This window comes from Dendrobates tinctorius, unplaced genomic scaffold (genome assembly GCF_039654945.1).
Source record: "Dendrobates tinctorius isolate UK_male_01 unplaced genomic scaffold, ASM3965494v1 ptg000007l, whole genome shotgun sequence".
NCBI classification, from domain to species: domain Eukaryota; kingdom Metazoa; phylum Chordata; class Amphibia; order Anura; family Dendrobatidae; genus Dendrobates; species Dendrobates tinctorius.
The window spans coordinates 38,345,475-38,362,605 of record NW_027361675.1 but is presented as its reverse complement, the minus strand read 5'-3'; the positions used below and the strand labels follow the sequence as shown (position 1 = coordinate 38,362,605).

General features: G+C 43.5%; 2 protein-coding genes across 3 annotated transcripts in view; both read right to left on the bottom strand.

Moving 5' to 3' along the window:
• ALDH3A2 (aldehyde dehydrogenase 3 family member A2) overlaps positions 1–17,131 on the bottom strand; it is a 96,344-nt gene that overhangs the window by 12,700 nt on the left and 66,513 nt on the right. The window lies entirely within an intron of this gene.
• LOC141088917 (uncharacterized) lies at positions 647–15,713 on the bottom strand. Its single transcript, XM_073575155.1, has 3 exons — positions 15,049–15,713; positions 13,617–14,833; positions 647–661 (listed from the first exon to the last, which is right to left on the bottom strand). The coding sequence occupies exons 1-3, from the start codon at positions 15,248–15,250 to the stop codon at positions 647–649; spliced, it is 1,434 nt and encodes a 477-aa protein (XP_073431256.1). The 5' UTR covers positions 15,251–15,713.

The window sequence follows — 17,131 nt, the reverse complement described above, 5'->3', positions numbered from 1 at the left end:
ATAACCATGTGATCCATACCTCACCTGTGGGTGTGGTTATGGACCATGTAATGTGCCTGAGGTCTGGTGACATGGGGAGAGAGTATTGACCTGATTGGTGCATGTGGAAGGTCCTGGAAGGCCTATGTGTTGAAAGGTGTGCTACCTCCCTGAAGAGTACATAGAGGCTTTGGACCTGGTGGCTTGTGTGTTGGACGGTTCCAAGTGAGGACAGAAGTCCTGAACAGCACACAGAGAGGCCATGTTTCCAGAGTCAGTGACAGGTCTGAGAGAGCAGAGCCTTAATATGAACACTGATCTGTCTGATGTAAGACTGTTGCGTTTTATGGTTTATGCTATATAATAAACCACATAGACTGTTTAAATGGAAAGTGTTCCTGTGTGCCGTGAAACCGCTGCCAAGTGAGTGTTCCCTAACACTAACAATAAGCGCTACCTTACAATGGGCTTATCATTTTCCTTCAGCAAGCTCTAATAGGCACTCTGTCACTGCATAAACCCTTTCAAGACAGGAGATTTGTTATTGCACTTTCATTTGTTTCCTGCCCTTCTTTCAAAGCCATTTTTTATCCATTGGCATAGCAGTATGAGGGCTTGTTTTTTTGAGAATGAGTTTTACGCATAGTTTTGAATGACACCATTTATTTTACCATGAGTTGCACTGAAAAACAAAAAACAAGGGTTTTGAAAAGAGAAAAAAAAATGGACAACCTCTTTTTAAAAAAAAATAAAAATATATTATATATATACATACATATACACACAAGTTAATTATTATTTTCCAGTCAATGGACCTTTGTGAAAGTTTGTTTATTGCGCTCTGGGCTTAGTTTATATTGATACTATTTTGGGTACATTTAGTGTGCTCTGATAGCTTTTTATTTCATTTTAATGGCAATTCTGGAGGCTTTTTTTTACACTTTATTGAAAGATTCCACAGAATAATACAACAAGCATATAACAATCAGGGCTGTGGAGTTGGTGTCGGTATAAAATGGTCCGACTCCGACAATATATAGTAAATTGGGTACAATAGTTCAATGCAGAATGTGCTGAATATTTTTTCATAGGAATTTGGGAAAGTTATGAAATGTCCTATAAATGGCTGTTCTATTCCTGATCTAAGGCTACATTCACACACAGCGTTTTTGCTGCGTTTTTTGTGGATACATTTTTCAGCTGCAAAAGCAGATCAGCTTTTTAACCCCTTAGCGACAGAGCCAGTTTGCAGCTTAATGACCAGGCCAATTTTTACAATTCTGACCACTGTCCCTTTATGAGGTTATAACTCTGGAACGCTTTAATGGATCCTGCTGATTCTGAGATTGTTTTTTCGTGACATATTGTACTTCATGTTAGTGGTAAAATTTCTTCGATAAGTCTTGTGTTTATTTATGAAAAAAACAGAAATATGGCAAAAAATTTTAAAATTTTGCAATTTTAAAATTTTAAATTTTTATGCCCTTAAATCAGAGAGATGTGTCACATAAATTTCTTAATAAATAACATTTCCCACATGTCTACTTTACATCAGCACAACTTTGGAAGCAAAATTTTTTTTTGTTAGGAAGTTATAAGGGTTAAAAGTTGACCAGCGATTTCTCATTTTTACAACAAAATTTACAAAGCCATTTTTTTTTTAGGGACCACATCATATTTAAAGTCATTTTGAGGGGTGTACATGACAGAAAATACCCAAAAGTGGCACCATTCTAAAAACTAGACCCCTCAAGGTGCTCAAAACTACATTCAAGAAGTTTATTAACCCTTTAAGTGCTTCACAGGAACGAAAGCAATGTGGATGGAAAAAATTAACATTTAACTTTTTTTGGAAAAAAATTAATTCAGAACCAATTTTTTTTATTTTCACAAGTGTTAAAAGAGAAAATCAACCACAAAATTTGTTGTACAATTTCTCCTGAATACGCCGATACCCCATATGTGGGGGTAAACCCCTTTTTCAGCACACGGCAGAGCTCGCAAGGGATGGAGCACCGTTTGACTTTTTCAACGCAGAATTGGCTGGAATTAAGATCGGATGCCATGTTGCGTTCGGAGAGCCCTTAATGTGCCTAAACAGTGGAAAACTCCAACAAGTGACCCCATTTTGGAAACTAGACCCATTAAGGAACTTATCTAGATGTGTGGTGAGCACTTTGAACCTTCAAGTGCTTCACAGAAGTTTATAACGTAGAGCCGTGAAAATAAGAAATCCATTTTTTTTCCACAAAAATGATCTTTTCACCCCCAAATTTTTATTTTTACAAGGGTAACAGGAGAAATCATACCCCCACAGTTATTATGCGATTTGTCCTGAGTACGCTGATACCCCATATGTGGGGAGGAACCACTGTTTGGGCGCATGGGAGAGCTCGGAAGGGAAGGAGTGCCATTTTGGAATGCAGACTTTGATGGAATGGTCTGCGGGCATCATGTTGCGTTTGCAGAGCCCCTGATGGGCCTAAACAGTGGAAACCCCCAACAAGTAACTCCATTTTGGAAACTAGACCCATGAAGGAACTTATCTAGATGTGTGGTGAGCACTTTGAACCATCAAGTGCTTCACAGAAGTTTATAACGTAGAGCCGTGAAAATAAGAAATCCATTTTTTTCCACAAAAATGATCTTTTCGCCCCCAAATTTTTATTTTTACAAGGGTAACAGGAGAAATCATACCCCCACAGTTATTATGCGATTTGTCCTGAGTACGCTGATACCCCATATGTGGGGAGGAACCACTGTTTGGGCGCATGGGAGAGCTCGGAAGGGAAGGAGTGCCATTTTGGAATGCAGACTTTGATGGAATGGTCTGCGGGCATCATGTTGCGTTTGCAGAGCCCCTGATGGGCCTAAACAGTGGAAACCCCCCACAAGTGACCCCATTTTGGAAATTAGACCCCCTAAGGAACTTATCTAGATGTGTGGTGAGCACTTTGAACCCCCAAGCGCGTCACAGAAGTTTATAAACGCAGAGCCGTGAAAATAAAAAGTCTTTTTTATTTCCACAAAAGTGATTTTTTAGACCCCAATGTTGGTAAATAGTGGAAACCCCTCAATTCTTGCTCCAACCCTAACCCCAACACACCCCTAATCCCTAATCCTAACCCTAATCCTAGTTTGCCCTAACCCTAACCCTAGCCCAACCCTAGCCCAACCCTAGCCCAACCCTAACCCTTAACCCTAGCCCAACCCTAACCCTTAACCCTAGCCCAACCCTAACCCTAGCCCAACCCTAACCCTAGCCCTAACCCTAGCCTAGCCCTAGCCTAACCCTAGCCTAACCCTATCCTAACCCTAACCCTAGCCTAACCCTAGCCTAACCCTAACCCTAGCCTAACCCTAACCCTTATGGAAAACTGAAAAAAAAAATATTTTTTTTTATTTCATTATGTGTGCCTATATAAGGGGGTGATAAACGGGGGGGTTATGTACTATTTTTATTATTTTGATCACTATGATCGTTTATCATAGTGATCAAAATAATGAATGGAATCTGCCAGCCGGAGCCAGCAGATTCCTGGCGGGCGCACTGCGCATGCGCCCGCCATTTTCAAGATGGCGGCGCCCATCGGATGACGCCAGCGGGCGCGGGACCACCGGGAGGGGACGGAGGACAAGGGAGAGGTACCGGGAGGGGACCGGGGACCCTATTTCTCTATCCTCTGATGTGCGATCACATCAGAGGAAAGAGAAATTAAATGTAAAATCGCGGCTTTTTTTTTTTTTGCGGTCGCCGTTATAGGGTTAATAACGGCGATCGCAAAAGCGGGGGTCGGTATAAACCGACCGATTCATGTTCTCTGGGGTCTCAGCTACCCCTGGCAGCCGAGACCCCGGAGAAAATCCGACACTGGGGGGGCGCTATTCACTTAAATCACAGCACCGTGAATTAACGGCGCTGTGGTTTAAGTACCCTTAATTACCGCCGTTAAAAGGCGTATCGGCGGTCGTTAAGGGGTTAAAAAAACGCATCACCTGAAAGGTTTTTGAGCTCATAGATAATGTTTTTAATATAGCAAAAGCAGATTAGAAAAACGCCACACAAACTGACATGCTCATTCAGCCCAAAAACGGATCCTCACAAAACAATGTGTCTGAATGTCATATCTTGAAACCCATTGACTTTGCTGGGATGCCCAGAGACACTGCATTTTACGGCAAAAAACGGATCCACAAAAACGCTGTGTGCGAATCATCGCCGTAGCCAGCGAGGGGCAGGGGGGGCAGCTGCCCCCCCCCAGAAGCAGGGGCACGCACCTATCAAAACTCACTTGTATGCTGCAGTGCTCCCATCCCTGCACCGGCTCCAGACTGCAGGGGGCAATCTCCCCTCCTCTGTCCTGTCTTCTGCCGTCTTCACCAGAGAGAGGAGGGGGAGGGGTGCCTGCCCTGCACAGGATCCGATTCCTGGGCCCCGAGCTGGAGAAAGTGAGAAAGTTGTGCACACGCTGCAGCAGGCAATAAGAGATGGTCTGCAAGAGGGACATGCTGGAAATCTGATTGGAAAAGTAAGGAAATTGGTTATTGCTGCCAGAACCCCTAAAATTGATTCCATCTTGAAGAGACGTGCTGGGAAAGGGGCAATTGTCGATCAAGCCACTCGGTGTGGCAGCACTTATTTAATGATTGAGCGATTGCTTCAACTAAAACCGTTTCTTATAGATAAGACCAACCCTCAGGTAACCCTAAATGAAGGTCAATGGACACAGGTGGCTGAATTGAAGTAATAGTGTCATCACCCATTTACCGTGACTAAAAAATTACAAGCTGAGGATTTAACTCCTGGCATTTTCATAAGGGAATGGAAGAACTTGCTATTTTGCCTGTCCCAAAGAGGAGGTCTAATTGCAGATGGCATTTCTGCTTCAATGAAACAGAGAGAGACACAGCTATTGGAAACTAAAATTTATCTGGCAGCTGTTTATGCGGACCCAAGTCATCGTATACTGCTTGATGATCAACAGCTTACTAAAGAAAAAAGGAGCTCTGACTGAGGTAGCAGTTAGGATGAGTGGCGTACAAGAGGACTGCCAGACAGTGCTACTGCTGCCATATCTTCATCCTCATCAGATGAGGAGTTTGACTTTGACAAGTATTTGGATGACATGGAGCAGGCAAAGCGTTCATCAAAACTGACTGTGCGTGAGACAATTCCTTTATACCCGGAAATTGTTAGAAATGTTGCCCATGTGGTTACGGCTTTGCTTCCAACCCAAGTTAGTGTAGAGAGGTTGTTCTCTGGCCTTAAAATTATTAGGTCAAATTTGAGATCATCTATGAAGGAGGATCTGATGGAGGCAATTCTATTTCGTAGAACAAGGTCATAGACTGCACAAATGTTATTTAGTATGTTTTTGTTGAAAACTGTTTTTTTCCACTTACATAGTTTATTACATAGTGATATACATATACATATACAGTGGGGCAAAAAAGTATTTAGTCAGTCAGCAATAGTGCAAGTTCCACCACTTAAAAAGATGAGAGGCGTCTGTAATTTACATCATAGGTAGACCTCAACTATGGGAGACAAACTGAGAAAAAAAAAATCCAGAAAATCACATTGTCTTTTTTTTTTTCAATTTATTTGCATATTATGGTGGAAAATAAGTATTTGGTCAGAAACAAGCAATCAAGATTTCTAGCTCTCACAGACCTGTAACTACTTCTTTAAGAGTCTCCTCTTTCCTCCACTCATTACCTGTAGTAATGGCACCTGTTTAAACTTGTTATCAGTATAAAAAGACACCTGTGCACACCCTCAAACAGTCTGACTCCAAACTCCACTATGGTGAAGACCAAAGAGCTGTCAAAGGACACCAGAAACAAAATTGTAGCCCTGCACCAGGCTGGGAAGACTGAATCTGCAATAGCCAACCAGCTTGGAGTGAAGAAATCAACTGTGGGAGCAATAATTAGAAAATGGAAGACATACAAGACCACTGATAATCTCCCTCGATCTGGTGCTCCACGAAAAATCCCACCCCGTGGGGTCAGAATGATCACAAGAACGGTGAGCAAAAATCCCAGAACCACGCGGGGGGACCTAGTGAATTAACTGCAGAGAGCTGGGACCAATGTAACAAGGCCTACCATAAGTAACACACTACGCCACCATGGACTCAGATCCTGCAGTGCCAGACGTGTCCCACTGCTTACGCCTGTACATGTCCGGGCCCGTCTGAAGTTTGCTAGAGAGCATTTGGATGATCCAGAGGAGTTTTGGAAGAATGTCCTATGGTCTGATGAAACCAAACTGGAACTGTTTGGTAGAAACACAACTTGTCGTGTTTGGAGGAAAAAGAATACTGAGTTGCATCCATCAAACACCATACCTACTGTAAAGCATGGTGGTGGAAACATCATGCTTTGGGGCTGTTTCTCTGCAAAGGGGCCAGGACGACTGATCCGGGTACATGAAAGAATGAATGGGGCCATGTATCGTGAGATTTTGAGTGCAAACCTCCTTCCATCAGCAAGGGCATTGAAGATGAAACGTGGCTGGGTCTTTCAACATGACAATGATCCAAAGCACACCGCCAGGGCAACGAAGGACTGGCTTCGTAAGAAGCATTTCAAGGTCCTGGAGTGGCCTAGCCAGTCTCCAGATCTCAACCCTATAGAAAACCTTTGGAGGGAGTTGAAAGTCCGTGTTGGCAAGCGAAAAGCCAAAAACATCACTGCTCTAGAGGAGATCTGCATGGAGGAATGGGCCAACATACCAACAACAGTGTGTGGCAACCTTGTGAAGACTTACAGAAAACGTTTGACCTCTGTCATTGCCAACAAAGGATATATCACAAAGTATTGAGATGAAATTTTGTTTCTGACCAAATACTTATTTTCCACCATAATATACAAATAAAATGAAAAAAAACAGACAATGTGATTTTCTGGATTTTTTTTTCTCAGTTTGTCTCCCATAGTTGAGGTCTACCTATGATGTAAATTACAGACGCCTCTCATCTTTTTAAGTGGTGGAACTTGCACTATTGCTGACTGACTAAACCACCATGGTTACTTACCGGTAGCCGGTTTTACCGGAACCCATGACAGCACCACCTGAGAGGGATCCGCCCCGCCAGGACAGGAACCTACTGAGACATAAGGGACGGCACCTCTCCCCCGCTTCAGTTGGGTTACAGAGCATTGAGAGGACTTCCCGGTTAGTTACATGTTTAATCCAACACCACAACACTCAAAACACCCTACTAATTGTGCACACCCATATAGTGAAAAAGGGGGGGAAATGTACGGGTGCTGTCATGGGTTCCGGAAAAACCGGCTACCGGTAAGTAACCATGGTGGTTTTCCCTTCACCCATGACAGCACCACCTGAGAGATTTTTGTAGACTTCGAAACACCTTAGGGAGGGACCACCGCTTGCAGCACCCTTCTACCAAAGGTTAAGTCAGCAGAGGAGGATAGATTTAATCTATAGTGCTTAAAGAAGGTTGAAGGTGAGGCCCAGGTAGCGGCCTTACAAATCTGTTCGATTGATACCTCTGCCTTTTCAGCCCAGGAGGTCGCCACGGCTCTGGTGGAATGAGCCTTGATGCTGTCAGGAATCGGGATACCACTAGCTGAATAGGCTACACTAATGGCTTCCCTAATCCATCTAGCAATAGTCCCTTTTGAAACCCCATAGCCTTTCCTGGCACCCTGAAAAGCTACGAATAGGGACTGTGACCTCCTCCACTGGCTAGTGGCAGATATATATTCTACGAGAGCTCTTTTAACATCCAGACTATGGAATTTTTCCTCCCCCAGATTTTTTGGATTTTCGCAAAAGGATGGAAGGACAATTTCCTGACCCCGATGGAAATCTGATACTACCTTGGGCAGATAACTGGGGTCTGTTCTTAATACTACCCTATCCTGAAAGACTTGCGTATAAGGAGGATTTACTGAGAGAGCCTGTAAGTCGCTTATCCTGCGGGCTGATGTGAGGGCTACTAACAGGATTGTTTTTAGGGTCAAAAACTTTAGGGGTAGCTGATGTAATGGCTCATACGGATCTTTTGTAAGGGCTTCTAACACCAGGTTTAAATCCCAGGGGGCTATTCTGGATATTGGAATAGGCTTAGCTCTATGGCAGGATTTAATAAATCTGGCTATCCACCTATCTGATGCCAGTTTGCAATTGTAGAGCGCCCCTAGTGCCGACACCTGAACCTTAAGTGTGTTTACTGCTAACCCCATCTGCAACCCAGATTGTAAGAACTCTAGGATGGCACTAATCGGGGGTTCTTTTCCTAACGGCTTACCCAAGAACTGTAGGAACTTATCCCATGTTCTGCCGTAGATGTTAGTAGTCACCGGTTTCCTGCTTTTTAGCAGAGTGGCCACCAGCCCAGGGGAGAACCCCCTATCCATTAAAAGCGACCTTTCAAATTCCACGCCGTCAGATGGAATCCTTTGACCTGAGCGTGCAATATTGGACCCTGAGCTAGTAGGTCCGGGATTTCTGGCAGAACCCATGGATCGGAGAGGGACATCTTCCGTAGCAGAGCGAACCAGGGCCTTTTTGGCCAGAATGGAGCTATTAGAATCACCCTGGCTTGATCGTTTCTGATTTTTCTTACCACAGTTGGGATCAGAGCTACTGGGGGGAACGCGTAAGCCAGTCTGAAGTTCCACTGGATGTGCAACGAGTCCACTGCCCATGGATTTTCCCTCGGGTTTAGAGAGCAGAACCTTTCTGTTTGCCTGTTGTGCTTGTTTGCAAAGAGGTCTATCACCGGTTCCCCCCAAAGCTGAATTATCTTTTGAAAAATGGACCGGTTTAGCGCCCATTCTCCTTGCCTCAGGGTATTGCGACTCAGGAAATCTGCCTCTGTTTTCTGCCCCTTTTATGTGTAGGGCTGTCACGGAGTGTAGGTGCTCCTCTGCACTGCTCAGAATGTCTGTTGCTGCTTCCATTAAGGAGTGTGATTTTGTCCCTCCTTGGTGGTTGATGTATGCCACTGCTACCTTGTTGTCTGACATGATGCGTACATCTCGACCCTGGAGTAGCGGAATGAAGTGGCTTAGGGCCTTGCCCACTGCCCACAGTTCTCTCAGGTTGGAGGATGCCTTCCTTTCTTGAGGTGTCCAGGAACCCTGACCTATGAGGCCCCTTAGGTGTGCCCCCCACCCCGAGGAGCTTGCATCTGTTAAAATTATATCTGTCGCCTGTCTGTCCCATGGTATTCCTAAGGTCAGATTTGTCTCGTTCAACCACCAGTTGAGAGAGTCTCTGGTTTTTGAGGAAAGCTCCAGCTTTCCTTCCAAACGCCCTCTTAGCGATCTTTGTGCTCTTAGTATCTCCCCCTGGAGTTGCCGGGTGTGAAACTGAGCCCACCTGACCGCCGGAATACAGGATGTTAGGGTACCTAGTAGGGACATTGCTTTTCTTAATGTCATACATGGTTGGTTTCGGCCCGCCAAGGCCAGATTTTGAACCTTCTCTATCTTGGACTCTGGGAGCAGACACTCTTGCCTTTCTGAGTCCAGTATAAATCCTAGGAAGGTCTGTTTCTTTAGGGGTTGTAATTTTGATTTTTTGAAATTGACTATCCACCCTAACTCTTGCAAGGTGTTGATCACCCGAGTCAACTGTGCTGTACAGTGGTCCTCTGAACTGCCCACTATAAGAAAATCGTCCAGGTATGGTATTATGACCGTATCGTGAATCCGGAGAAAGGCTGTCACTTCCGCTATGACCTTGGTGAAGACCCTCGGGGCTATGGATATGCCAAACGGAAGAGCCCTGAACTGAAAGTGCCTTAGTGTGCCCTGAATATAAAGCGCTACCCTCAGGTATTTCTGGTAATCTGGATGGATAGGGATGTGATAATACGCATCCTTTAAATCGACTACGGCCATGAAGCAATCTTGATGTAGCAGCTTCACTGCCGTAGTCACTGATTCCATCTTGAAGGTCGGGTTCCTTATCCATAGATTGAGGCGTCTGAGATTTATGATTGTCCTGAACGACTGATCCGGTTTTTTTATTAGAAAAAGGGGTGAATAAAACCCCTTTCCTTCCTGTAAGCGTGGCACCTCGGACAGTACCCGCTTGTCTATCAGGCTCAGGATTTCTGTTTCTAAGGCCAGTTGTTCTTCGGTCATCTTCCTGATAGGTGTGATGACGACCACGGGTTTTGGCTGACGAATAAAGGGGATTTTCAGGCCTTCTTTTAGGATGCTCAGAATCCAGGTATTGGAGGAGATCTTTTCCCAGGCCTGGAAAAAGAGTGCCAATCTCCCTCCTACTGGAATACCGGCGTCATTGTGGTGACTTTTTTGAGGTGGAGGTGCCTCCACCAAACATAAACCCTGATTCTTTCTTCCTTTTATCCTCCCATCTTCTCCTGTCAGCGGGAGGACGCCCTCTATTGAATCTCCCCCTCCGAAAGGGCTGTCTCCTCTGATCCATAGGGAATCTGGGGAAGCCTTTTTTCTTATCGCCTGCTTTCTCCAGAATATCGTCCAAGTTCTTGCCGAACAGGAATCGACCATCGCAGGGGAGAGAGCACAATTTGGCCTTGGACTGAAGGTCACCCGGACAGCCCTTAAGCCATAACGCGCATCTAGCAGCATTTGATAGTGACGCTGCTCTGGCTGTCAATCGCATAGAGTCCGCCGAGGTATCTGCCAAAAAAGCCGCTGCCCCGTGCAAGAGATACATGTCTGATAAGATCTTCTCTCTTGGGACCCTTGACGCCAGCTTCTCTTCTAACTGCTGCAGCCAGATCATGAAGGAGCGTGCCTTGCAGGTGCCCGCTATCGCCGGCTTTAGACCTCCTGCTGTCGCTTCCCATGCGTGCCTCAAATATGAGTCCGCTTTTTTGTCCAGCGGGTCTCTAAGAACCCCTGCATCTTCCAAGGGCAGGGCCGACCTTTTGGAAGATATGGACACCGCTGCATCTATTTTTGGGACTTTGTCCCATACCTCCGTATCCTTGTATTCAAAGGGGTATCGTCTCTTAGAGGTGGATGGAAGGGCCCCCGATTTTTCAGGCTTTTTCCACTCCTTCTCAATAAGCGCCTGGATTTTCGCGTTTACTGGAAAGGTTCGTTTTTTCCTCTCCTGAAGCCCCACAAACATGACGTCCTCTAGGGTTTTAGCCGCCCTTTCTTCCTGTAGGCCCATTGTGGTTCTAATGGCCTTTAGGAGGGCATCTGTATCTTCTACAGGGAAACATGGCTTACCCCCTGTGTCACTATCTGAGGAGTCTGAGGAGGATGATTTTTCCGCCTGAGATGATACTGACGCGGAATCTGAGGGGGAACTAGGGAAATCCTTCCTGCTTTTTTTCCCTTTTTTCAATAAGGACTTAATTGAGCCTTCCATTTCTGACCTGAGGGCAGATATTAGATTGGCTGCGAAACTAGGCGCTTCCTCTGCCATAGTCCGCTGAATGCACGAAGCACAGAGATCTTTTTGCCAGTCTCTTGCTAGGGGAGATTTACATATAGCACAACCCCTATTATTCTTCTTGCTTCCCGCTTTTCTGGGCCTTTCCTACAGGGTGAAGCATACAATAGAAAACCCCTATTAATATACTGTTAACATTCACGAAGATCACTCACCACCCGTAATCAAGGGTACCGGACTTGGAGGCTGCATCGGAGCACCTGACCCGCGCTCTTTGGACCTTGAGGAGTGCCCCGACCTGCGGCTGGGGCGACTGCTGCTTGAATGGCTTCCATGCTTTCTGCCAGAGGGCTGTGAGGGAGGCAGGGACGCTGAACGTTCCTGCTCGGACTCCATTTTGCACCGCCGATCTACAGCTATCTTCCTCCTTTTAAATTGCATGCCTCCGCCTGGTGAGCGTCTTCCTCCCCTCCCCCCTGCGACCGCCGGCCCAGTGCTTCAGAAAGCCGGCCGGCGTCGCACCCGGCGCCATTACACCGTCGCCAGCGTCTCTCCCCTACCACGGGGATCGAGATGCGGCGTGCGCGAGGGGAGGGCGGCGCGGTGGGGGCTTCCCGGAGCCACCGGGATCCCATCCACGCCCGCACGAACCCGGAGCCCCAGGGACTGCGCTTCCAGGACCCGACGGCGGCGCTACAGGTAAGCTACCTGTTCTTCCCGCGCCGGGACGGGCCTGGGTCTTTTATCTTTCTCTTCGCCCATGACAGGCACCGCCACAGTGGGATTCCTTCCAGGACAGGAACCCAACTGAAGCGGGGGAGAGGTGCCGCCCCTTATGTCTCCGTAGGTTCCTGTCCTGGCGGGGCGGATCCCTCTCAGGTGGTGCTGTCATGGGTGAAGGGAAAATACTTTTTAGCCCCACTGTGTGTGTGTGTATATATATATATAGGGATCCAGCAAAAGGATGAAAGTTCACCAGAATTGTAAAAACTTCTTCTTTATTAATCCATTATATCATACAAAAGTATGAGGAACTCCAATCAGAGTTCCTCATACTTTTTATGATATAATGGATTAATAAAGAAGAAGTTTTTACAATTCTGGTGAACTTTCATCCTTTTGCTGGATCCCAATTTCCTCATATTTCTATTTGTTGGGGCATACTCCCTGCCTGGATCCGTGCAAAGTATAGGGTGAACACTGATTACTGCATCAAGAGGAACTCCTTTATGGTGAGCTGGCTATATGTTTTTCACATTGTTTGAATATATATATATCTATATATATCTATATCTATATATATATCTATATATATATATATATATATATATATATCTCTATATATATATATATATATATATATATATATATATATATATATCAGGGTGGATTTGATTTAAATCTAACTGATTTAAATCACGATTTAAATCACTAGTCAGTAAGGCTTGATTTAAATCAGTGATTTAAATCAAAGTTTCTACCTAAACTAGTTCTTGCTACTTTAACATGCAAGTAGATGAAGATTTTTAGAATCACTTTTTATATTACCTTTTTCTCCCCAGTTTAATGGGTTAATCATTCATATTTGGACACCACTGTTCTGTTGTACTTAGGAAGGAGAAAAATAATCCTGACCTTAACAACAATTTAAAATAGATTTATTCAACTGAAACAATAACAACATTACAGCATAAGTTATTTGCTTAAACAAACATCCATGTTTGTTAACTAATTTGGCTAAACAAAATATATATATATTTTAAGAAACTTAGACTGTCAGCCCAGCCGACACATGAAAAACTTAAATACTACTGTCCCTGCTGTCCTCTGTAGCTCACTTGTCGTCATCTTCATCATCATCATCTTCTTCTTTGTTCCTATTCATAATCTGGAAAAGAAAAACAAGCTTTCCTGCTTTATTGGGTCCCAACCGATTTCTCAATTTAGAATGAATGAGTCCAAAGGAAGAGAATATTCTTTCAACGCCTGCAGAAGAAGCTACTGCTGTTAAAAGTGAAATCATTACTTGAACAGTCTCTAAATCCAAGCGCTTAAGTGACTTCCACCAGTTTACTGGTGTGACCTTCCTTAAAATATCTTCAGCAAACATATATTTCTTGAATGGTTCCCCCTTAGCTCTGAAGTTTATTATAGTTGGCATTAAAGATGGATGATTGCTGGATACCCATGTCATAGCTAACTCCTCTTCCTCAGCACTTAGGTTTTGACCCTGATATTGGATATTGACAATATTTGCCAAAAAATGAGCTGGAGTCAGTGCTTGTCCCATTCGTTTGTTTACTGCTTGTAATTTAATTCTGTCCATGTGTAGTTCTGTTTTTAAGTGTTCACTCAGTTCCTTCCAAATTTCAACAGCATCCGCAATAAAACAGCTATTTTTCTGTATTTTGTTTAAAGCTTGAGAGATGGGTTTCAGGAAGCTCAGCATATGTTCAACATTTCTCTTAAGCCCAATGTTGAGGATTTTGGCCGTGACAGTGCCATCTATTTTATCTCGATTTTCTTCACAAAGTGTCATCAGAATAGGCCAGTTTTTGATATACTGCTCAAAACAGTCCACCACAGAGTTCCATCTAACATCTTGTGGGAGCGTTAGCTTGGTTCCACCCATCCTTTTCAGAGCTGCTGCAGCAAAATGATTATTACGGAAGTACTTAGCAATTTCAACATTAGCCTTTATTTCTGGAACACTTAAGTCTTTGGCTAAGAGGTGCAGCAAATGAGCACTGCAACCATATGTTATTAGCAGCTTTGTATTCCCTCCCTGCTCTTCTAAATCTCTTCTCATCTTGGATACGTTTGCAGCATTGTCAGTGACCAAACTGCGTACTAGACATTTGAATTTTTGTTCACATGTCGTTATAGCTTTTACTGCCACTTCTTGTAAGTATTCTGCTGTGTGTGCATTTCCTGACGTATCAGTTGTTTGTGCAAGGAAGACTTTACCTTCTTCTGTTGTTATACAAGCACATACAATAGGATCATTGTGGACATTACTCCACCCATCAATACTTAGGTTAACAATTTTACCCTCCAGAGCTGTTGCACATTGCTCCATTTCTCTGTCATACACTTGAACCAGCAGTTTCCCTGCAACATCAGCTCTGCTGGGTGGACTGTATCCTGGTCTCAGTGACTGAACCATATTAATGAAATGTGGGTTCTCAGTCAGACGGAAAGAAGAGTTTGTTGCATAAATAAACTGGGCAATTTTTTCATCAATCAACTCTTTTTCTATTCTGCTAGTTCTTATCACAAACCTATCTATGGTGGTTCCAGGAGGTAAAGGTTTTTTCTTCCTTTTGGGTGATGGTGATATGTGGCTGTGGGTGTCTGATGATGATGCTGCTGCTGCTGCTAATGAAGCACTATCCTGGATGGATAACTCTGAAACTGTAGAACAGGATGATGGTGATCTTGGAGGTGGATAGTTTCCAGAATCCATGAATTCCCCTAAACAAAAAAAGTCAATGCTGTTATTTTATTGTTTATACAATTTCTGCTTATTGTACACAACACATCACTGCCCCTGCCCCAAAAGGAATATTTGTTTTTCTTCATAACTGTACCAAATGACAGTAACATGCAGTAATAATAAGAAATATAATTTTTCTCACACATGACAGTTCAGTCTTTAGAAATAGGATTCAATAAAAATGTTTACCAACCTGAAGATCCTGCCTGTTCAGAAGTGTTTCTTTGGTCATCTTCATCACCGCACTTCTCATGATGTTGCCTCATTCGCGCCACCAGGCCTTGCATCTCTTTGTTGCATCGTTTGCATTTTGCACGCATGCCTGCCTTACCGATAGGCGAAGGAGCGTCATTAAAATATTCCCAAACTGGGTCTCTTTTACGGCCTGCTGCCATTATAAGGAAAGAATGTAATAAACCTCAGATCGTACACACAAACAGATCCAGACTTGTCGGTCTGTGGCTATGCTGCAGTATTGTGCTCAAAGTTTCACTTTCATTTTCTTGTCTGCTTGCCCTTCCTCCTCCTCACACTTAGATTCACATTCTTCTTGTGTTGTGCAGATCTATGCCACTCCAAACAATCAGAAACATATTGTCTAACTTCTTGGACTTGGCACTGAAGGGGTTGATTCTGTATTCATAGGTTTGTAGAACAATAGGATTAAGGTCTTTTTCTCAACTCTGTTCATGTTGTAACATTTTTGCCGTGAAGAAGAGGCTGGGACCTCTGCGGAGTCAAATTCAGTTTTGAGAACTGCATAAGTAAAGCGAGCGTCTGTGATAATATAGGAGAGAAACTGCCCACTAATCCTACAGAAACCTCTGGAAGAGCATGGCATTGTGAATGTTACACATATACAGCCTTTATTCTACTGAGTTAAACAACTCAGCTTTATCTCATGATGGAAGAACCTTTGGATGGTAAAATATTTTCCTCAAAAAGCAGTTTATTGAAAAAAATCCGATTTAAATAAAAAAAATCCCATTAAAATAACAAAATCGATTTTTATCCACCCTGATAGAGATAGAGATATATATATATATATATATATATATATATATATATAAAAAAAAAACGATATTACACAGCGTATTACATATTTACAATTTTAGTTTTTTGCGTTCTACAGTTGTATTCCAATAAATATATATTGTGTTCTATCTAAATATCTTGATTATTGTGTCATAAAAATGATTAAATGTCTGATGTTCTTATTGTACTACAATAAATTTTTCACTTAAATATAAGCAATATATGAGGAAGTCGGAGTCGTGGAGTCGGTGTAAGGGAAATTGAGGAGTCGGGGTCGCAAGTTTGGCTTACCGACTCCACAGCCCTGATAACAATGCAGTGTAAAGTCAAAATAATCCATATAATCACCATTATTTTTTGCGGGACGAGTTGTACTTTTAAACGACACCATTGGTTTTACCATGTCGTGTACTCGAAAACGGGAAAAAAATTCCAAGTGCGGTGAAACTGCAAAAAGAAAGTGCAATCCCACACTTGTTTTTTTGCTTTGCTTTTTTGCTAGGTTCACTAGATGCTAAATCTAACCTGCCATTATGATTCTGCATTACGAGTTCATAGACACCAAACATGTCTAGGTTCTTTTGTGTAAGTGGTGAAAAAAAATTCCAAAGTTTGCTAAAAAAAAAAAAAAAAAAAAAATTGCGCAATTTCTGAGACCCGTAGCGTCTCCATTTTTCGTGATCTGGGGTCGGGTGAGGGCTTATTTTTTTGAGTACTGGGCTGTCGTTTTCAACGATACCACTTTTGTGCAAATACGTTGTTTCATAGCCCGTTATTGCATTTTAATGCAATGTCGCGGCGACCAAAAAAACGTACTTCTGGCATTTTTAATTTTTTTCTCGCTACGCCGTTTAGTGATTGGGTTAATGCTTTTTTTATTGATAGATCAGGTGATTCGAATTCGGCGATACCTAATATGTGTATGTGGGATTTTGTTTGTATTGTTTTATTTTGATTGGGGCGAAAGGGGGGTGATTGAACTTTTAGGGTTTTTTTGTTTTTAAACAATTTTTTTTTTTTTTCTTAAACTTTTGGCATGCTTCAATAGCCTCCATAGGAGGCTAGAAGCATGCACAACCCGATCGGCTCTGCTACATATGGGCAATGAGCAGATCGCCCATATGTAGCAGATTTACTGCTGTGCTTTGAGCGCCGACCACCACCATCTGCCTGGAACAACCATAGAGGTCTCTATGAGACCTATGGTTGTCCAGGCAACGTGACGCCGACCCTCGATCACG

Excerpts from the sequence above, each read along its gene's own strand:
- LOC141088917 (XM_073575155.1), bottom strand. The coding sequence starts at position 15,250 with ATGGCAGCAGGCCGTAAAAGAGACCCAGTTTGGGAATATTTTAATGAC. Across the intron at positions 14,834-15,048 it reads TGAACAGGCAGGATCTTCAG|GGGAATTCATGGATTCTGGA; the intron begins GTTGGTAAACAT and ends TTTTTTGTTTAG.